We start from the raw sequence: 23,182 nt of genomic DNA on the forward strand, positions 1-23,182 counted from the left end.
CAAGAAAGCTACCTACTGAGCCATGGCTGACGTCTATCGTTCCTGCTCATCCTTGTTGACCCTTTAGCCATGGACACAGTTGACCACATTGTACTCCTTCATGGCGCCTCCTCCATTGTTTAGTTCAATGGGACTGCCCTACCATGGTTCCACTCAACATATTTGATTGTAAGCATTGCATTTCCACTAATGGTTTCTCTTCCCGCCTATGCACCATTACCTCTGGAGCCCCCCGCTCTTCCTCATCTGCATGCTGCCGCTTGGCACCATCATCCGCAGGCATAGGATTATCTTTTACATGTACGCTGACGAAACTCGGTTCACCCTCTCCAGCAACATCTCTCGACCCCTCCACCACTGCCTCTGTGTGGTCAGAGTGCTTGTCAGACATCCAGTGTTGGATGAGCCACTCGTCATTCATCTTGTTGTTGCTCTTAGGATTTATCTGTGTTCAAAATTCATACTCTGCTTTCCTATGTAGCCCACTGCACTTCAAAGTCATTATATGTGAAGTGCTTTGCTATGTACCTCAGAGACTTTATTATATGCTCTATAAATGCAAGTCCATCCTTCAGATTATTTGGCTATTGTGTACACTTTCTCATAGTCATCAAAGCATGACAGGCAATACTAAGTGGATAACAAAGTTGCTGCTGCTATCAGCCATGGATGTTGATGTCACGGCCAGAACAATAGCGCAGGGGAGAAATCATGTAGTTTGAGGCTATTTTGAGGAAGAGGGGTTTTGAAGGGGCTGCCCTATAATTCCTTTTTATCCCTCCCCTCCGAGTTTGGATGATACTATCCAATGTAGACAGAATATCACACCCAAAGGTAGGTAATCTAACTTTAAAAAAAAAAATCACAACATGGGTTTTCCAGTGAAGTTTAAAACATTTTGCAAATTATAAATTATTCTGCTTCGACAGGGCCGTTGTAGCAGTTTTCCAGGTAAAAAGCGACCTCGTGGTGGTGGACATGTTGGGCGAGGACGAGGGCGATCACGTTTGAAGTCTGTATCTGGAATCTTGGAGTCTCTAGGGGTAAGAATTGAATGGCTTGGCTAACAGTGGAGATGGGTTATTTTGGGAAACAATTACAGCCTAATTAGCGACTTATGGATGTTTGTGCAATTGTACCAAATCAGGAGGGCTGAGTATAGTACATTTGTGCCACAAAAGTGCATGATGCAAGTTTATGACCACATTTTTCTCTGGTGTTTTTTAAAATCTTATTTGGGCCATTAGGAGAATATGCTTAGTGAGGGTGAGGTACTTCTCCACAGGCATACTGGGAAGATCTGAGGCCCAGTTAATCTTCACTTCTATGCATTTAATGAGCAGTAGTTATGGTAGAGCAGCGGAAGTGAGAAGCCCACCCTTCTGATTGGGATATGTTGCGTGGAGTGAAAGGAATTGAAAATTGTAAAAGGTGGATAATGACTTAGTCAAATGTGTTCACTGGATATCAATAATCTCTTCATGTTAATATTTAACGATCATTTAAAGTCAGGTTGTAGTGCCTATTTTGAAAACCTGGGTGTTTTTTTCCAAAATGTTATTTTGACTATTCCAACGCATTCCTGGCTGGCCTCTCACATTCTACCCTACGTAAACTTGAGGTGATCCAAAACTCGGCTACCCGTTTCCCGTTCGCCCATCACCCCTGTGCTCGCTGACCTACATTGGCTCCTGGTTAAGCAGTGTCTCGATTTCAAAATGCTCACCCTAGTTTTCAAATCCCTCCATGGCCTCGCCCCTCCCTCTCTGTAATCTCCTTCAGCTCCACAACCCCCCCCCCCCCCCCCCCCCGAGATATCTGCATTCCTCTAATTCTGGCCTCTTGAGCACCCCTGATTATAATCGCTCAACCATTGGTGGCCGTGCCTTCTGTTGCCTGGGCCCTAAGCTCTGGAATTCCCTGCCTAAACCTCTCCGCCTCGCTACACCTCTTTCCTCCTTTAAGACCCTCCTTAAAACCTACCTGTTTGACCAAGCTTTTGGTCACCTGTCCTAATTTCTCCTTATGTGGCTCGGTGTCAAATGTTTTGTCTTAAAATACTCCTGTGCAGCGCCTTGGGACGTTTTACTACGTTAAAGGTGCTATATAAATACAAGTTGTTGTTGTATTAAACAAAATGCAAGAGGATATCAGTGAAGATAAAAACTGGGTATAGCTTTTTTTGAGCATTGCTAAAACTTAAAACAAGCAAAGGATTAAAAAAATTTTTTTTTTTTTTTTTTTTAAAAAGGTGGTGCAGTCAATTACTTACACAGTTCACGGGCACCAGTTTTATGAGACCCACCATCAAACTCTCATTTAGACCCAAGATGGGGCATATGTTTATTGTGACTCCAGTCGCTTACCTGCCACACTGATTTTAGGACAATAAAAACTGTTGCCGATTTATGTGTAGGGGAACAGTTGCAGTAAGCGATGCCTTGGTGTGTCACCTAAGCCAGCCGTTGATTGATGGTCGGTCTTCAGAGGAGTAACAGTGAAGTAACTGTCAGTGCACTGCTTTGCTTTCTCCGTATCAAATTCGGAATGAAAAACTGACTTGCTGCACTACAACTAATATTGTCCTCACGGCTGTATCTAAAGATGATCCAGGTCCCCCTTTTTATTTAAAAAAAAATCCAAATTGCACTTCATTGCTTTTCCTGCTGAAAATTGAGTTCAGAGTGCGCGGGTATCACTTCCGTGATGTCAGCACAGCACGCCTCGTGCGCGCTGATGTCACGGATGTGGTGTGCACACATCTCGGGACCTGATCTTTAACAACAAAACAATGGGAAATTTTGTCCCCTCAAATTCAAGAGAAAGTGTCTTTTTCTCAAACCAATTCATCACCTGAAAAAATCCAGCAATTTAACTGTGGAACTCATTTAAAAACTGACTTGAATGTCTATTCATACTGATTTTCTCGTGCTGAACTGTCTGTTTCCTGTCTCAGTCTACAGGAGTGGATACATCTCCAAGTAAAGATGATGATGACGATGATGATACAATGCACAATACAGTGGTTCTCTTCTCCACTGAAGACAAATTTATTCTCCTGCAGGTAGGATTTCTCATCCCCAGGATGATTATTAAATGGTCTAATGTGATCTGAAGATCCAATAGACCCCTGATTATTGGCACTCCTGTTATACACAGTGGTTATGCAGAGGAATTTACTTGGGAGTTGGATTTATTTTTGAATAAACCATCGAAAATGCAGTTGATTTGTTTTTAATTTTTCATAGATTCTGGGTTCTTGATCCAACAGGATAAGTTTGTTATCTGGATGTTCAGTACCTGGTATCATTTATTGTCCATGTAGCTGATATTTAGTTTCAACAAAGGACTTGATGCTTCAGGTTGTGCTGCTGCTGGACTTTCCTAGGGTTCTTGTGTGTTCAACTCTAAACCATAGAATAGTACAGCACAGAAGGAGGCCATTCAGCCCATCGAGTCTGCGCCGGCTCTTTCGAAGAGCAATCCAGTTAGTCCCACTCCCCCTGCTCTTTCCCCATATCCCTGCAGTTTTTTTCCTTCAAGTATTTATCCAATTCGCTTTTGAACGATACTATTGAATCTGTATTCACCACCCTATCAGGCAGTGCATTCCAAAATCTTGAGTAATGAGCTAACTAGTGGGATATGGTAGTGGGTGCTCCTGAGGGTATCATGGCCTTGCATTGTTCGAGGGGACCTCTTAAGATATTGATTCAAAGAAGCAAGTGGTGCCAGTCCTAATCGTTGATTAGGATGCCTGAGGAATTTGGTGGATGCCAACGTCAACTTGCACACAATTCTTGGGGACTGTGCTGAGAAAGTACAAGGAAGAAAGTCTTTCCCATCTTTTTTTCCAATGACGGTAAAGTTCCAGGTTAAGTGTGTGGTATAAAAAACATGTCTAAATAGTGCCCCTTTGGTTTAGAACTCCTGGGCATGCAGTTACCCAGGTGCTAGTACCAAAGACCCATCCAAGGATCTGGTTCAGCATTTGGTGACATGTACACCTGGTATGTGGCATTTAACTTGAACATCTACAACACTAAAGTGGCTGGCACATCGCAAACTGTCCCGAGTACCATGATTGGATTGCAGAAGGGGTTGAGCAGTTGCTGTTCAAGCTCTGCAACTCTACTTGGTGGAACCACTGTTTGTTGGGGTATGGTGTGCGTGTTTATGGTGTGCATTGCACTCACATTTTATGATGAGTTGTGTGCTGTTCACCAGGCCATCTGGGTTTCTGATATCTGCTGTTTGCCTAGTGAAGGCTCAGACCTATGCTTGCCAGTTGTCAAATGACCAACCAGTGACCACGCTCCTTTTGGGGGGAGGTAAGTGAGGTCTCCCTGGAGTTGGGTTGGTTCTTGGATTACACACTTGACGATAGAAGATCGGAACTGAGTCAACTCTCCATGGCAGACTCTGAAATCTGAACCTAAGCCAGACAGGTCCTCCGTACTCCAGGGTGATGTTGAGTATTGACCATTTAGCTTGGTTTATTGAAGTAACCTGGAACAGTAGTCTTGTCATTGGGGATTGGGATTCTTCCCACTTTTCCGAATAACCTTTAGAAGCCAATGCCCTAACAATAGGGTGGTCCGAGCTGGACAAGTGTCTCGGTGCTCTGTGCATGATGGGTTTCCGTGCATGTTGGACACCTGGCTTACTTTGCTGCGTGTGGGGGGAAATAATAGAGTATGTTCTTATGGATGTGTATTAATTTAAATGTAATGTGTTTTGGAATCTTGGGCTGACTGGAAGATTTTCATTGTTTGATCTGAAATTTACATTCTGCATTGAATCCCGACATGCTATATAGTGCTATGTTCTATTAATATACATTAGTTTAAATATGTAGTAATGCTATTGCTATTAGTAACTTTGATTCAGTTCACAAATGTTTTGGGAACATTACACTTTTGTTGATGTAAACATTTGCATTAAGTAGCGGATTTGACATCTCAATTTGAATAATGTATTTACAGAATTATAAACTAGTCTACATGTTAACAGGATATATTCAAGAATGACTTGTAATGCTGCGTTTTTGTGCCTTTTATCTTTCAGGATATGTGTGTGGTGTGTGGGAGCTTTGGACGAGGGGTAGAGGGACAGCTGTTGGCCTGTTCACAGTGTGGACAGTGCTACCACCCCTATTGTGTCAATAGTAAGGTATGGAGGCGATAGTCTGCAAGGATAGGAAAGGGAGATGAAAGTCAAATTTGTAGAAATGCTATTATTAAATACGTACTTGAAATGGATGAATGCAGAGTTACTGGTTCTTGTGCAGCAGACCTAATGCACTACACAATAGACCAGTGGTCCACCACTGATGTCAGATGCTTCCCCACAGGGAAGGAAGGAGAATCAACAGGCAAGTCATCACAGGTTGTAGCTGCACACCTCCTGTTGACTTGTGACAGGCCAGTAGAACAACATTGGCAAAGGCCTGTGAAAGAGCAGCCACCTGCTCACTTGGCCAGGGAATTTTGCATCTGTGTCGCACAACCATAAAAGTGCTTATGTAGAGTGTAAATATAATTTTGCTACATATAGCATACAGAGAAAATCTTCCCCCAGTATGTCTTCACATTTGAAAAGAGCAGTACTTCTTGTATCGGTATAAGTTTCAAGTCATCATTCTGGTCTCCTTGACTGAGACTGCCAATTTAGAGCTAAATCTGAGCTTTTATTGGAATATTGTCTAAAATCTTTAGGCTTTTTCATTATGCTCTTTGTCTTGCAGATCACAAAAGTTATGTTGAGCAAAGGATGGCGTTGCTTGGAGTGCATTGTGTGTGAAGCATGTGGCAAAGCTTCCGATCCTGCTCGTTTATTGTTATGTGACGATTGTGATATAAGTTACCACACATATTGCCTCGATCCACCATTGCAGACTGTGCCAAAGGGTGGTTGGAAATGCAAGTGGTGAGTGCAAAATTCAATTGTGTATGACCTGACACCAGCAGCCATTGTTTGCATGTGAGCCTTGACGGAGAGTCTCCGAAAGCTATTTGACTGTGTGCGGTATCAAAGCCAAACCTCTTCTACCTTAATGTTTGAACACGCACCCTTCCAATATAGTTAGCTGAGCAGTAACCCTGGTTGTTTCTCCCCCTGCCTCTTTTCCCCTCCTTTCTCCCCCCCCCCCCCCCCCCAAACCCCAAAGTTCAGGGGTGTTAAGGTCAATTGTAGCACTCTTACCACTGTTGGCTAACTCAGAATATTGATTGTGGATGTAACCTGGGATATTCCTGGTCTGTGACTCAGTTTACTTCCTTGGTAAACATTTTGAATCATTGGGGCAACTACAAAATTTTAAGCATTCCCATTCTGCTTTCCTTTTCATTTCTCTTCCCCTATTCTATCTTTCACATTTTTATAAACTTGAATTTTACTCTTTCTATCTAATACATCTTGACGTCAGAAAACTACGAGGCACTTGGTCAAAGTGTTAAACAAGGCTTTAATCAACTGTTTTACAACATGGAGGTCTAGTTGTGTCCTTCACTAGTTCCTGTTAAGAATGTCCTGCGCAAGCTGGGCCCGTGCCCGAGTATTTATACTCTCCCTGGACAGCGCCACCAGCAGGCTGCCCAGTATTACTTCATAAGTCTTTCTTTCATGAATGACTGCTTCATGTCACATCTCTTCTAATTTTAAAACTTTTATCTTTTTACTTCCTTCTTCTGGTTCCTACCAAACATTTTAGAGATGGGAGTAACTTTTAACAAATGGTTAAATTGGCTAAGCCTGGCTTAAAAACAGGCTCTGCAGGCCAGTCAAATAAGACACTAATGATGGAGGTGTGCATTATTGCAAGGGTTTAGAAACTGAAACAAAAAACATTATATTCATATTTCAGATTGGTTAAAAAATATAGTTCTTCCAATCACTTCTGAAGTACTTTTCTTGAACCACATATTCTGCATATTTCTTTAAGAATGCAGCTCAACAGCACCTTCGTAGGGATGGGCAATAAATGCTGGCCTTGCCAGCGATGCCCACGTCCCGTGAATGAATTGGGGGGGGAAAAAAAGAAAAGTGAGAGGTGATAATTTTGGTAGGAAGAATGAGGAGCGACAATACGTGCTAAATGGTACAATTTTAAATGGGGTGCAAGACGAGAAAGACCCGTGGCTTGTGCACAAATCGTTGAAGGTGGCAGGACAGGTTAACAAAGCAGTAAATAAAGCATATGGGATCCTGGGCTTTATAAATAGAGGCAGAGAGCACAAAAGCCAGGAAGTGATGCTAAACCTTTATAAAACACTAGTTCGGCCCCAGCTGGAGTATTGGGTCCAATTTTGGGCACCGCACTTTAGGAAGGACGTAAAGGCTTTGGAGAGGGTACAGAAGAGATTTACTAGAATAGCTAAAGGGATGTGGGATTACAGTGATGTGGAGAGACTGGAGAAGCTGGGATTGTTCTCCTTGGAGCAGAGAAGGCCAAGAGGAGATTTGATAGAGGTGTTTTAAAATCATAGAGAGTAGAGAAACCGTTTCCAATGGCTTAAGGATCAATAACCAGAGGGCACAGATTTAAGGTGATTGGGAAACGAACTAGAGGCGACATGAGGAAAAACTTTTTTACGCAGCGAGTGGTTAGGATTTGGAATGCTCTGCCTGATGGGGTGGTAGATACAGATTCAGTAGTAGCCTTCAAAAGGGAATTGAATAAATACTTGAAGGAGAAAAGAATTGCAGGGATATGAGGAAAGAGCGGGCGAGTGGGACTGATTGGATTGTTCTTCGAAAGAGCCGGCACAGACTGGATGAGCCAAATGGCGGCCTCCTGTGCTGCACTATTCTATAACTTTGCAAGTAGAATATTCGGGGTTATCTTGTTTCAAGTTAATTCTGTGGTGTCTGGAAACACCCAAGTTTCTGGCATGGATGGCAAAATGTCAGCAGTGTTGACTTAAGCCGGCCAGAATCAGGATACTCATGGCTTCATAGGAATGTACAGAGAAACATTTGAGGGAGAGTGATTATGCCAAACCCTTTCGATTGAAAGCACCTTACTATCTGATGGAAAAATAACTTTGAAAAAGTGTTTGGACCTTCGAAGTTCATCAGTGATGTGGTGAAAAATAAAGAACTGACAATTTTTAAGTTTTTAGTTTTTTCGTGTACATAATGAGATAACTTCCTGTATGTTGAGATAATATGAAGCCCAACTTCATACTTTGTCTTGCAGGTGTGTTTGCTGTACACAGTGTGGTGCCACAACACCTGGTTTTCACTGTGAGTGGCAGAATAACTACACTCACTGTGCGCCTTGTGGCAGCCTTGTTACTTGTCCTAGCTGCAATGAAGACTATGAAGAAGAGGACCTCCTCATACAGTGTCACCATTGTGATCGGTAGGCCAGAGAGATGTCTATCAATGGTTTTACAAACCATGTTTTATGTTGTCCTGAAGTAAAGGACTTGGGTTTCATTTGGAGTGTGTAACTTGTTTTATATTGCATCCCGTAAAATGTTGACTGTATGACCCTTTGCATAAAAAGTAACAATTTTATCCATTTCTTCCCCTGAAAATCTAATATTTTGTAATTTCCCTTGGGTTGTGTCTGCATTATTAATGTAGCTGCACACTTTATTCAGGTAGCTGAAGTTTTCAGCAATGTATCTTTTTTTTAAATATCTGCACTGTTTTGAAGATAAGGAAGGAAATTAAAAGTTTGTAACAAAGGTTTCCATGCGGTGCAGTGACAGAAATGATTGGCATGCTTTTGGTCTACTCTTGTAAAAGGCCAACTGGTGCCACGAACATGGCTAAGCATGGCCGCTTCAATGTTTTTGCATTATAGCTGTTAAAGCTTGCTTATGGGCTTCTGATCAAAGCTATTCCCAGCAGTAGGAGGTATCGCTGAGCTCAAAGCACAGAATTTGTTTGGGCTTCAGCATTAACAAATATTTTTACAAGCCCTCATCTTAAATGGGAACAAGTAATAACGTTAGATTTCAAGTTGATTTATTCATACATCTGTTGTCTGAGTGGTGTTTTCATGAATAAAATTAGACCCGTTGCTGTTTGCAGGTGGGTCCACGCAATTTGCGAAAATCTTTTCACGGAAGATGAAGTGGAACAAGCGGCAGATGAGGGCTTTGATTGTACTGCGTGTGAGCCCTTTGTCGTTCGTCCGATTGGTGAGTGACAGTCCACAATCAATACTTTGAGGAATGCAGCAACAATCTTTTACTTAATTCAGAAATAAAAGTAGATTACAGTTCTAAAAATGCTGAGATGCCATTTTCTGTATCTTAATTTTATTTATACGTGCAGCTTTTACTCTCTTCAACCCCACAGTAAAACAGTCAGGCTTCTTGTTTTGCAGGTGACAGAAACCTGCATCAGGGTGTGAGCTATACACTGAATATTATTACAATTCATAAAGCATTTGTTGAATTCTTTACGATGTGTATAGATAATTTTCATTCCTAGTGGGAAGGATTAAAAGTGCTCTCAAATGCTGTCTCTTGCCTCAAAAGCCATTTCAGCATAGTGGCAAAGTTCTTATCTCTTTAATGGCCAAGTCTCCAAGCTAGTCGAATGCCTAATGTGTCAGTGCTACTTCTGTAAAATATTTTCAACTTTAGTAGTTTCTGGCATTTGGTGTAAAGGTTCTTAATTTTATTTGTATTTGTAGTTCGAAGTGAATCCCCTGTGGTTGCACCCATCATCAAAGTGAAGGATCCAGGTGAGTTATTTAGTACAAAACTGGTTTGAAGGGATTATATTCTTCCCCTTTGTTTCTGTAGTATGCTAAATTTATTTTAGATTTGATTTATTCATATGCAGAGCCACGGTTTTATAATCAGGACGGTGTATGGCTGACAGAGTCGGGAATGTCACAGTTCCGAAGTCTTATACTTTCTCCGCCACACAAAAAAGGACCAAAGCCCAAACTAAAGAACAAACCTCCAACTCTATGCAGTGAACCAATGATGGTCAGTGTGGACGGCTCATGTAGAGAAATAAAGAAAGAAGAAGGTGAAGGGGAGGAGGAAAAAGGTGAGGCACAGAGCTTGTAAAACCATAGTGAAAAGCATGTTGCCTTTCCATCTTATTTAAACCTAATTTTATTTTTATAATTTGATGTTTATAAAAATTGTACTCTAGTATGATGAGTTCATACACAGGAAATTAAAAAAAATACTGGAAGATTCAATTGTTGTGCATAGTATGCAGTTCATCTGTCCAAGTAATTGATTTTCCATGATTATTCATGCATTTGTGTAATGGCGTATATAGGTGTAGGAGGAGTAATTGTGCTGTTGTATAAATTAGCTTATTACGGCTTGTAAAGTTTTATACTGTTTCTAGTCTGGGACCTCGTGCGGGGCGGAAGAAGGAGGAGAATTAAAAGCTGTTGCATATCACGGTGCTACTTTTTGTTGTAAATTTTGATTGTTTTTGAATCTGACTGAATATAATCTGCAATTGGGTTATAATTCTTTTAAAGTTGCCTTGGAACCAGGGGAATGTGACGTAAAACCTGATGCACCTGTCGGCCAGGAACGAGAGGTGTGCCCAACAAACGATCCTGTAAAAACAAGTGAGGAAACTGAGGAAGGGAAAAAGAGGAAGAGGAAGCCATACAGACCTGGTAGGCAATTTAGCAGGTTGTAGAAAGTTTTTTAAGTGACACAATTTTTCTACTTGTAGGTTTAAAAGCTGATTCCAATGCATTTTTTGTCACATTGATGGCATTTAGCTTACACTTATTTATTGAAGCTTCTAATTATTGCAGAGAAACCACTTGATCCAGCATCAATTTTGTGTTTTTCTTTCTGGTAAGGTTAGTTTCAAAAAAAAGTATTACAAGCATGTAGCGCAGTGCATTGGTGTAACAGTTTGGCAATAGAATTCTCCGATGTATGCTTGTAAAGATTCTGGTCTGTGTTCTAACTTTTGGCTAGATGGCTCTTCAATACTGTCTGATCTTGTACATCTTTCAGCAGCTGGTTGCAGAACAGTCTATACACAGGCCCTGAAGCAGGTTGACCCCAGGAATTTCTGTCTGAGTTTGTACTACACAAACGGTGCCTTTACCTCACTCACCCAGGCCATTGAAGGAGCTATGAAGCATATACATTTGTGGCAATGATATGGTACATGTACAAGAAACTGAACAGTTTGTACAAATGAAAGATAGCTCATTTTACAGAGTCATCAGAAATGGAGGTGTGTTGCCTCATGGTATCAGCTCTGATTGATGGTAGGTTCCAGTCCCAGATTTAGCCAGTTGGTTTGGGAATCCAATACTGCCCCTTGAATCAGACTGCTGCATATGGCATGGTTGCTAGCTGGCGGAGTAGGTGATATCTGAGCAAAAGAAAACTGACGTAAGCGCATGCCACAAGTGCACCTTAAACTAAGTGATCATGTAGTCTTTGGCAGCTATCTGTCGGAAAGTTTGTAGCCTGTACCACTCTCCCATCTTGACTGATGGAGGCGATGAATAGAGGCGAGCTATGAAAGGAAAAGTAGCGGTATAAACAATAAAGAACAAATACCCTTTTGATGTTTTTCAGGAATTGGTGGATTTATGGTCCGACAGAGGCAATCGCGGACAAAGAATTTGAATAAAGCCTCTGTAGCACAGCCTGGAATGTCCACTGACTGTCCAAATACCGAGAGCAACAAAGAAGAAGGTGTGTTTACATTTCCACAATCACTATGTAGGCATAAAGTTCTAGCATGTTTGTAATAAAGTTCCAAACGACCAAGAATGCAGAGCATTTCTCCGTATGAATAGTCTCTGAGGCCAAAACTTTTGTTCTCTTTCTTAAAATATAAATTCTTTTTAAATCACTCTGATTTCAAAAATTTATTTTGCATGTTCTGTCAATGTGCAGATTCCAGATCAGATTTTGGACTACAATCCCCATAATCTATAATAATTGTTTAATTTCTAAAACTTTATTTTTTCAAATTTTGTTCTCCTGAAATATATCTGCTGCATCAAAACCACTCCTCGCAGAACGGTTGGCACCATATAAATCCTTTTAATCTGAGCTAACCTGCCACTTCGCCTCAGTACCTCCACAGCAACTTGTATTTATATAGCACCTTTAGCAAACAAAATGCCCCATGGTGCTTTACAGAGAAGTAATAAAAATGAATGCTGCGCCATGCCAGAGCGGTGATTGAAGGTTGGTCAAAGGGATGGCTTTTGCGAAGGTGTTTAAAGGAGGACAGTGCAGTTGAAAGGCAGAGGGCTTTAGGTGAGGGAGTTGCATACAGTAGTGCCATGGTGAGTGAAAACTCTGCCACAGAGGTTGAGGTGAAGGTGGGGAGGGGAAGGGCTTATGCAGAGGAGACCAGAATCCTAGGTTCGAAGGATGTGAGGCGGAAGGAGCGAGGCCATGAAGTGACGAAGGTGAGGAAAAGGATTTTAATTTGGATGAGTTGGACAGGAAACCAGTGAAGGTAAACGAGGACAGGAGTGATGGGTGAGCAGGACTTAGTGCAGGACAGGATATGAGCAGCTGTGTTTTGAACAAGTTGGGAGTTTGAGGGTGGATGATGGAAGACCAGCAAAGAGAGGATTTTAATAATAGAGTCTAGAGGTGACGAGCATGGATAAGGTTTCAGCAGTTGAGAAGCCAAGGTTACTTTGAGGAGAACAAAAATGTAAATAGTACTGCACTGAAACTGTAGAAATTAAACCAAATACTTGCTGGAAGTTTACACAAACCATGTGTAAATCTTCTCTCCATTTGAGTTATATTACCTGCTATCCACTCATTATCTATTGTGGCTTTGGAGAAATTCATGCTCCCTGCCTACTTGTTGGCGGGCAATACTGCAAAGATGGAAAAAAGCGGTCTTAGTGATGGAGAGGATGTTGGCTTGAAGCTCAGCTCTGGGTTTTATTAAGTGCTGAATTTGTGAAAGGTTTCTATAACTAGAACTGTCCTCCTATCTCAGAACCTTGTCCAGGCTTCTTCTGAAAAAACTGTAGGGAAGTCACGCTTTGATGATCTATTTGATCGGTTCTATAGGGCGATGCTTATCCATGAAAAATACTTTCTGACTCTTTGTCTGAAGATTTTATATCCATGCTCCCTAGTACTGCATTGTCTGTACTGCACTGAAGCGTCAGCTCAGATTATGTGCCCAAGCCCCGAACTGTGCCTTAAACCTATATCTTGACCGAGACGGAAGTGCTGCCAATTGAGCAAGCTGCCACTGCAATAAATCGGGTCATGAATACACCTCCAATGTTCTCCATGTTCTGCCTGAACCATGAAGAGGGAGTCTCGACATTGATATATCTTTTAAAACTGTTAAAAATTAATATTAGTATTAGCAATTTGTCAATTTTTTTGTTTAAACCTAGAGTACTGATGATCTTGCAATTGCTTTCAGATGTTATCAAACCCAAAACTGCGAGGGAGCTGAAATACGATCACCAAGGCCTGCCCTTAATCTAGAATTCTTTAGTGACCATGATAACTTTAACTCTTGATGTAGCTCCTTTGCACTGTTCAGGAGCAGACAGGTGACCAGTGCCCAATCCTCATCCATAGTATATGTTGTTTAAAAATGATTCCATATTAGTTGAAGAATCATAACTTTTTTTGGTTCCTGCAGGTACTCCAATAGAGCTTCCAACCGAGGGTGCCAGTGATATACCTGTGATAGGAGCAGATGTAGGCGAGAAAGCGAAGAAACGACAACGTCGAAAGAAAAGCAAGTTGGAGGATTCCTTTCCAGCATATCTGCAGGTACTGGCATCCTGCTGTGCACACGGGTGATAGTGCAACTCTGATAGCACTTATCAGAGGAAAATGCCTTGATGAAAATCGACTTGCCCGAATGCCAAGTTTGTAGCTAAATGATTTGATCCTGCAGAAATTGTTAACCTGTTTGGCCCCTCAATCCTTTGGGGGCCACATTAACATTTCTGCATCAAAGAAACCAGATTAACTGCTCGCTCTTAATCTTCGATAAGAAAATACTGTTCTTTGTTTTCTAGATTATAATCGGAACATTTGCAGGGTATTTGGATGAAAACATACAAGATGCAAACACAAGGGCTGAAAGGGTTAATTGCACACTGGTTTACAATGCTGTTTGCTTCTATTGCTACTGATCTTTCTCCACAAGCTGTTGATTTATTTTTTCAAAGCTCCAGAGTAGTTGGTATGTTTCAAACCTACTGTAATCCAGGCACTCTAGCCATACTCTTAGCCAGACCATCAAATGGAGATGTGCAGGTACAAAACAGACTCTCCCATCAATTTTCCAATTCTGTGGCAATGCACCTGGCCTTTACCCAACAGTTCCTCATCATGCTACAGTTGAAACCAAGAACTTGCTGCTTGAGGAACTGCTTGATCTATCCTCCCATTTTGTGGCATTGCACTGCAGTTTTTAAAATTACTGTTTACTGAAGTGCGCAGCTAGTTGTATAATTGAGAGTGGGGTGTTTGTGAGAATTGGTTTTGAAATGTTTGAATGGTAGAGTATATTTCCTGCTGTTGCAGGATATCGATCTGTGGTTTGGGGCTCTCTTGATATTCTGTGGGAGCAGAATTTATTTCAAGTGCTATATTTTGTTGTCACTTTCATATGTAAGATAGCAAAATGCAGAAGCACACACAAATTCATCTCGATGTGTTGACTATGTATCTAAAATGTGGGGAACAGTTGACCACCTGTATTGAGTAATAGATATCTGGGAATAGTTGGAAATAGCTAACTGGTAATGATGTGGTTTGGAGCGGTTATCTGATGCCAGAGGTTAATTGAAGTAGCTTACTGCTTACTATAATGCGTATGGTTTTGATTTTATGTGGGCGCTTTAACCTGTCTTGGGCAATATGTAGGCTGGCAGCATTATGTGTCCATGATGCAAGATGATCACTAAAGATGATGATTAATTTCAGATTAACGCGAAGTAGCCTGCAATTGTCCCTTGTCCAGTTCATTTTTCAAGATTCTTTACTGAAGCTGTAGCATTGCTGTGATTGAGCGTTCGGGCATTTACAACACCAGTCAAAATGTTAAATTCCAATTTCAGCTTCAACCCTGTGCCTCTTGATCCTGTTGAGTTGCCTTTGTCGCTTCAATTTTAAATCAACCTAGTGATGTAACAGCAATAATGAGCTCCAAATGTGCATATCTGTCTAGACTCGTGAATGTCGGTCAGTTTTCTTTTTCTTTTGGCTAAGTCTCTGTTTTCTCCTTTTCTAATTGGTAAATAATGAAAGTAGAAAATAACCAATCACAGTGCATAAAACCTTTCTTCCAAAAATTCTGACCAGTCATATTGCAGCAGCAGATCTAACCAATTGCATTGCATCAAAGTTGATTTGAGCAGTCTCGTTGTCGCAAAGAGGGCCTGGCCAGTCGCATTGCCGCAAAGGGGGTCTGAGCAGTCGCATTGCCGCAAAGGGGGTCTGAGCAGTCGCATTGCCGCAAAGGGGGTCTGAGCAGTCGCATTGCCGCAAAGGGGGTCTGAGCAGTCGCATTGCCGCAAAGGGGGTCTGAGCAGTCGCATTGCAGCGAAGGGGGTCTGAGCAGTCGTATTGCAGCAAAGAGGTTCTGATCAGTCCAGTTGCATTGCAGCAAAGAGGGCCTGGCCAGTCTCACTGCAGCAGAGGGGGCTCGTGGCCAGTCGCATGGCAGCAAGGGGGCGCGTGGCCAGTCGCATGGCAGCAAGGGGGCGCGTGGCCAGTCGCATGGCAGCAAGGGGGCGCGTGGCCAGTCTCATTGCAGCAAGGGGGCGCGTGGCCAGTCGCATTGCAGCAAGGGGGCACGTGGCCAGTCGCATTGCAGCAAGGGGGCGCGTGGCCAGTCGCATTGCAGCAAGGGAGCGCGTGGCCAGTCGCATTGCAGCAAGGGGGCACGTGGCCAGTCGCATTGCAGCAAGGGGGCACGTGGCCAGTCGCATTGCAGCAAGGGGCACGTGGCCAGTCGCATTGCAGCAAAGCGGTGTTTAACTAGTTGCATTGCAGGAATTTAAAAAACGCTTAGTGAGGCCAGCCGCATCACAGCAAAAAGAATTGTGAGTAGCCATGACACTCGCCGCTCGGACTCTGGACAGCTTTGTTACTTTAAATGTTGCAAATTCTGAAGCGAGTGAGGATTACTATATGCTCTTAAAATAAAATGGGAAATTACTCTATAAACTTATCTTTAAGGCGCAAATGTTATACCGCATTTTGGGGTCAATGTATGGCGTGGCTGTTTTACACGCGAATGGAAGAGTGCTTCTTTAGATAGTAGAGTTTCAATACAATACTTGACTACAGTACTTGCAATGCTGTCTCGTTCCTTGCTGTAGCCCCGCAGGTTCCACGGAATGTACTCTGCTTCAGCAAAAGGACACTGCTTTGACCCTGCCAGACACTCGCCTCCGTCACCCCAGTCTAGTAGCCACTAGCGTTGAAATGTTTTAATCGCACAGCAATTGATTTAGCACTCTGGTTACCTTTGTCCCAAAGGGTAAAACCCAACATTTGCATGACTTGTTATTCATTATTGCTTAATTTAGTAACTGACAACCTGTGTAATCTTCAAAACTTTCTCTTTCCCCTCCCCCAAGTCAGAGGCTCTTCATACTACAAGTGTCAACGCAGTTGCTACCTTGTGTGTCTCGAAGCACTTCACAAACAAAGAATAACTGAAATATTGTGACTGTCGTGTTGCCAAATGCAGTAGCTATTTTCTGTACAGCAAGATCCCACAAACAGCATTGAAAGAATTTGTTGTGGCTTACTAGACAAATGAGACATGTTTTATGTTTAATGAGCATTCGGGTTATAATTAGTGCTTCATTTAGGAGCTAGGTATATCTGCTAACTGTTGTGACTTTTGTATCATGTGTTGCTAGTTACAGCATCTCAACAACTTTAGCACAATTTTATTGAAATTTTGCAGCCTTCTGGAAAATGTCATTGTTTATATACAGGATAATACAAAGTGGTGAATGTAAAGATTATCTATAAGTGAAGTGTTCATCATTTCACCAACATAAGTGAGTTTGATCAAAGGATTGTGCACAGCAAGGTTTGCTTTTTGTTTTTAAACTGGTCAAATCACAAAAAAAAACACACTAACTTGAGACTTCATGTTACAGCAGCCATAACTTCAGTCGTGAGATTACAACTGGGCTATCTTCATTTGGCCAGGTTACAACGGAGTTGAATTCCACCCTTATCCCTCTGTTTAGGCAATGGGTCAGATGAGGCATTGGCTAAAGCTGCTATTAAGCTGTGATTCAAAACAAGATTCCCTTTTTTTTTAATGAATGTTTTTTCCTCTTTTTCTTTTCCACCTAAAAAATAAAAATTTAAAGACATGCTTAAATTTCTATCTACAGCATTTCTGGACACAGTTGGATTCCACTATTTAATGGAAAATCCAAGTTAAATTTGAATATGGGCAGAGAAATGGCAATTCTGCTAGTGTGCGGGGTTTAGCGCGCTATTTTGCCTTCCAGTTTTTAAAATGACTGCGGAGGTTCTTCACGAAACTCTGCAGGCATCTTATTTGGAGGAATTCAAATGGAGGTGTCCATATGAGATGAGGGCAAAGATGGGTGGGACCAGGCAACAAGGTTGATTAGAGAATGGTGGTTTCCCCTCTGGAACCTCCATCGCAAACTATAATGATGAACGCCTTTACTCTGCTGGCGTAAAAGACTCGGTTCCATTTGGTCAGTCATTGGGATAACTATGGAGATGAAAAATCAGGAATGTCCTCTAAACTGGAAGCATGTATCTGTTTTCTCTTGGGCTTTGTACATTGATGGCACTGAAGCTAATTTAGTGACGGTTCTATTGTAGGAAAGCAGGGCACGTCAATTTTTCATGAATTCAACCTCCACATACAGACGAGTAGGTTTTCTCTCAAATGGGAAAACCACTGGGACAGAATACTTTTGAGTATTGGTACAACCATATTAATGTGGCCTCCTTACCTGGTGGAGAGGTGGTGTGATACGTGCAAGCTTTGTTCTGGAAGTATTTCTCAGTTTGTACTCTTATTGTTGGTTGCAGTACAGTTTGTAATGAGAAAAAAAATCTGCTAGAATAATTTTAAGCTAAAACTCTGGTCATTGCATGTCTTGGTTGTGACTTTTTATTTTTGTGAAGTCGCTGTACAGTTTTATTGCATGGTGCTTGTGGGAGAATACATTGGTGTTGCTACATGCATGTCTTTTTATGACTTCTCTCTCAGCCATTTTTTTTCTAATTTAAGTAAAACTTTTACTTTCAGTGATTTCAAATTTTGCAAAACCAGGATTTGCTTTTAGTCCTGGAACATGCTCCACGATTTTTGCCATCCTATTTTGTCGGTCAGGGTCTGTCACTGAATTGACATCTGACTCATCCTTGAACTCAGTCCTGGTTTTTTTTTTCTCTCTGTCTCTGTCTCTCTCTCTTCCCCTCCCCCTCCCTTCTCAATCTGCACATCTTGTCTTGGATCCTTTATGTGGCAGACACTCTACTGACCCATGATTTCCAGAACACTCTGCTTAATTCAGCAGCAAGGCCAGTTATGAGAGTGCATTTCACTGGAAGGAAATTCTTCCAAGTCCATGTGGCTTTCCTTGAAACATGGCAGCAAGAGACCGCGAGTTCCAGCTTGTCTCAGCACAGCTCCAGGTCAGATAATCCAGCATAACGAGTGGCCCAGAAGAACAATGCAGTTGAATTCTGTTCCTTGTCACTTTATGAAGCTGGGCCGATGTGTTGTGTATCCACCAGGATGCACTCTCTTCAGCTGAAGCTATAGAATTACTCAATGTTGGGGTTCTCCAGGTCCTCAAATGTCTTGTGATAGTAGAGTTCAAGTCACGAAACTGTTAACGTATCAATCGTCGCATCTAGAGGGAAATCGGCACGCATGCACAGCACACAACTGGGACTAATCTGACCGACAGCACTACAATAAATGTAGCATTGGCCATTACACTGGTGCCAAACAGACTCCAAATTAAAGGCAATATTTATTTTACTGCTGGAGCCAGCAATGCTAACATTGGCTGACAGCAACTTGCATCAATGTTCTGGCTCCAAAAGTTTTCTTAAGCATGTTCCCCCAGTCACACACTGATGAACTGAGTCATGCAGACCAGGAAGGTTCCAGGTTTGATCCCTGGTCTGTGTCGAGTAGAATCTTGGTCAAGGTGGCATTTGCGGTGCGACATTTGGCCTCGGCACCACTGGCTTATGGAGAAGCAAATCGGCCAAGATTTCTGCTCTTTATCACCTTCCAGGACCCATGCTGACATCACGTTAAGATAAGCTGGGACTCCCTCTGATGTCCTCCATGGTCAATTAGCATGGCAGCATTCACTATTTTGGCTCGTACATGAATGGCAACTTGGGCAAGGTACAGGAGGCTGACTGGCACTGGAACAAGCAGGTAACGCCTTCAGGAGAGGAGGCAAGAGATTTTCTTGAGGTTCTTCAATTCTTCTACTTGGTCTTGCATTAGGCAGAATTTGTGCGGTCCTGGGCCATAGCATTGGGTGTTTTGGTGACGTGACTAGATGTTGCCTGTGTGGAGGCCTGTTGACTTATCTTCCAGTCCCATTTTAGCTGCAGAAGACGTTGCGGGCCTTGGTTAACTCCCGTTAACAAAAGTTCCTGGATTATGTGAATGCAATGCTTTTTTAATATAAGATTTTCAGGTATGTGGGAAAAAAATTATGTCCCTGTGAAAAATTGCACATGGCTGGTATGGTCATGGTGAAGTCAAACAAGATGATGCCAGTGCTTCTATTCAGTATCATGTTGATCAGATGGGTCACAGAATAATTCTTGTTGGTGTGTATTTTGAGTTGATTGGCCCAGGGTCATCCTTGTCCGTCTGGTGGTTGGGTTAGTGAAGAAGACCCAAACAACTGGCGCATGTCGGGCGGGTAGTTGAGCGACATGTCCGAAGTAACAACATGCTTAGTTGTCCAGTGTTGCATGTAACAGATTGGTATTTGTGGTGCATTCAGTTGATGTGGAGTAGGCGATTGCTTTTTAAGGCTGATAATGACTGTAGTTGAAATCTAACCAGAGACCAGTTTCATTGCCATATTGCAACGTTGATGCTACAGCAGCCCCAAAAAAAGGAAACTTCCACCTTCAGGCTACCAGTTCTGTTCCACCATAGGTGCTGTTGAAGGCTGCACATGACGGATGCAGCAAGATTAATTCTTCATTTTACTTCCATCCATGGTAATATTGCAGTAATGGATGCAGATACCAAAGTAGATGAACTGTTTGAAGTACTTAATGGTGTTATTTCTGACTTGCAGATAGGCAGCTGATGGTGACTGTTAATGGAAGTGCATTGCCCTCGTCCTGGACCAAATGGTTCTCATTGCAAATTTGACAGTTTCTTTGACGGACGTTTGCAGGTCTCTGAAACATGTTCGTTTTCACCAAAAATGACCAGCACAGTTAAAGGTTTTTGCTGCTGTGAATTTCAGCCTTTGATCCAGTTATGATTGCCATCAGAATTCTGTGCATAACTCTGTTGAATTCTAAGCCATTAAACATCCTTGACAAACACCTGACTTAGTGCAAAGCGCAATGGTCAGTTGATTGCCAACACAAATTTACTCAGTACTGTCACCATACAACAATTAAAACGTTTGTAAATCTTTTGCTGGCACACTCAAGTCAGCCAGCAGCAGCTGCCACAAAGCCTTGTGGTTGACAAAAGCAATGGCCTTTTTGCGATCAACAGAGGATGTGTAAAACAGTCTGTTGAATCTCGTACTTATTGTGGCAATAGTCTTGTGGGAAAAAAATCAGTAGAGTTCCCTGGCATGAAGCCAAACTGTTGGTGCCTTTGAGACTGGAGGTATTGTACGCTTCTGCTGATCAGTACTATTGCGAAGCCTTTGCCAGGAGTTGATGGCAAAATCCCATAATACATGGAGCAATTGAAGTGGCATCCTCCTTAAAAAGAAATAATTGTTTGTAGCCAGTCAGGAAATTGGCTCTGCCTGCCACTCTGCATTGACTAAATATTGTAGTTGATCCACCATTTGCTGACCGCTGAGTTTATTCATATCCTGGGTCGGATTGCCACAGTGTGGGCTCTTCCCATTTTCAGCTGGTGAATTGCTTGCACAACTTTGGTCTGAGTGTGAATTTATTTGGATTTTCAGTTGCACTTGATTAAGTTTTTAAGGAAAGTTTAAGGTTCTTGAGGTTAATGGTGAATGAGTTAGTTGAATTGAAAACTGGCTTGACGCTAGGAAGCAGAAAATGGTGATTAAATGGAAAAAGTTCTGACTGGAGGGCATTGAACAGTATTCCAGCAAAGAATTACAGGAAGCTGGACAGATGGGGAAAAGCATCTTTAAGGCCACGGAACCTTTCAGAATGAGGACTACTTACAACGACCAAAGGTTAAAATGTTCTACAAGCAAGTAGCACAGACTCTAACTCCTGATGTCTCCTTGGACAGATCATTGACCAAAGTTAAGCAGACAGTTAAACCGTTGCAGCTATCTACCACTAATACCCTACAAAAGAGTATGGATTGTCAGTCCGTGGTATATTGCTGTGCAGGTAAAGGTCAAATTGTTAGCCCTTGTCCTCTAAGGAAAGGATCTGTATGGTAACAGATAGTGACTAAGAAAGTACCAGCAAAGTTTAAAGGCGATCCCTGTTGTGGCTCCAGCGCACTCTGATATGCCCAGACTTGGAAGGATTTCCTTTTGTGGCAGAGGAACTTCTGCAGCCTCTGGTCCCCCTACCTGCCTCCATTAATTACCTTCATGTTGTGATGGTAAATCCAACTTATTTATTTTGCCCTGCAACTAGAGAAGTCATAGGACCAAGTCTGACATTTTTCTCTGGATCTGCAGTCAATAGCTGGGAGTTACTAGGGAATGTTGCAGCTCATTCCACTTTAATTCTTGCCTGAGCTAGGATGCAGTTGGTTTCTTCTGACATTTTAATTTTCTCTTGCTTCATTTATGGTCACAGCTTGTAACACTCTAAAGAGAACCGAATGCCACCATCATTCCACCCAGCTTTATTTGGTAACAAAACATTAATTAAACCCATTAAAACAGCATCTAGCTAACCGGGTTGCAGAGCACGTTTATTTGTCCACTTACTGGAGACCAACAAGAATAGTGTGAACTCCTTCTACTTGTAATGTGATCACATGAACCAGGAGGCACTAGGTTTCTTTTGACACTGCAAAGCAGCTTCAGAGAGTAATGCACGTGCTTTTTATGAATTCTTGATTGGACAGCTTAAGGTGATGAGTGCTCTGGCACTGCTGTGTTCAGTCTTTGAGAATGTCACCTCTTGTTTACAGTGCAACTTTTACCCATTTGTGTGTGGAGTTTGAACAATGAGGAAGAAAGTTACATTACCTTCCTTTGGTATGGCGTTCCTCATTCTATTGTAGTTCAGCCTCCATATGCAAAGCTTCCTCCATCTAATGTAGTGCAAACTTGGAACTTCCTTTTAAGTCTTGTATTTAACTTTCTGATTATCAACTCTCTAAATCTGCTGCAGCCTTCTTTCAAGCGAACTGAGGTATGCTCCCAGAATGAGGCCTATATATGCAGTGGAGTGGGGGAAGGTCACGTGACTGTCATGGCCTTGTGTGGTGCCAAACTTGTAAAAGGTACACGGTCCTGGTATTTTTACCACCTCATTTCAACGAGGACTTATTTGTATGTGGATTTTGAACTACCTTCAAAAAAAAATGAGGATGATGGTACCTAAGGTAGGTAATTTACATTTGTTGTGCTATGTCCCACTCTGCTTTTAAAAATGGAGATTCTGATATTAGACATAATGAAGAGTAATTTTATAAGTATATACACACTTGGAAATTTTACTTTCCGGTATGATTTGTAGGTTAGCAGAGATTTTTTTCTTAACCTTCCATATCTGACAGGAAGCGTTCTTTGGAAAGTCACTGCTGGACAGCAGTCGGAAAGTTTGCCTCAGCTCAGAGGGTTTCTCTGACAATGAAAGCACTGAGTTTCCACAAGCCACGCCTCAATCGGACTCGGCACCTCAGCAGAAGGAACCAACTGACGAAAAGCATGATGGAGCCCAGGAGAGGGGTGAGGGGCTTAGCAACAGTATTGATATTTTTTAATATATTTCAGTTCTGGGCCTTAGCACATAATTTAAAAGATCAAATTTGACAAAATCCTAGAAATCTGAACTTATAT

At 42.0% G+C, this 23,182-nt stretch overlaps 1 protein-coding gene across 11 annotated transcripts in view; it reads left to right on the forward strand.

The window, feature by feature from the left end:
- Positions 1-23,182, forward strand: part of kmt2d (lysine (K)-specific methyltransferase 2D) — a 239,566-nt gene that overhangs the window by 79,334 nt on the left and 137,050 nt on the right. For 9 of the 11 annotated variants that reach the window (XM_085972785.1, XM_085972784.1, XM_085972778.1 and 6 more), the window contains 12 exons: positions 930-1,043; positions 2,957-3,064; positions 5,068-5,172; positions 5,747-5,928; positions 8,201-8,365; positions 9,046-9,155; positions 9,656-9,706; positions 9,787-10,020; positions 10,472-10,615; positions 11,544-11,663; positions 13,609-13,742; positions 22,900-23,071. In XM_085972785.1, the coding sequence (XP_085828911.1) occupies positions 930-1,043; positions 2,957-3,064; positions 5,068-5,172; positions 5,747-5,928; positions 8,201-8,365; positions 9,046-9,155; positions 9,656-9,706; positions 9,787-10,020; positions 10,472-10,615; positions 11,544-11,663; positions 13,609-13,742; positions 22,900-23,071 (1,639 nt within the window). The remainder of the gene's footprint in view (positions 1-929; positions 1,044-2,956; positions 3,065-5,067; positions 5,173-5,746; positions 5,929-8,200; positions 8,366-9,045; positions 9,156-9,655; positions 9,707-9,786; positions 10,021-10,471; positions 10,616-11,543; positions 11,664-13,608; positions 13,743-22,899; positions 23,072-23,182) is intronic. The other 2 variants (XM_085972786.1, XM_085972789.1) reach the window with 1 other exon arrangement.

Source organism: Somniosus microcephalus, chromosome 33 (assembly GCF_052327205.1).
Source record: "Somniosus microcephalus isolate GS21.2 chromosome 33, FLI_Smic_1.0, whole genome shotgun sequence".
Taxonomy (NCBI): domain Eukaryota; kingdom Metazoa; phylum Chordata; class Chondrichthyes; order Squaliformes; family Somniosidae; genus Somniosus; species Somniosus microcephalus.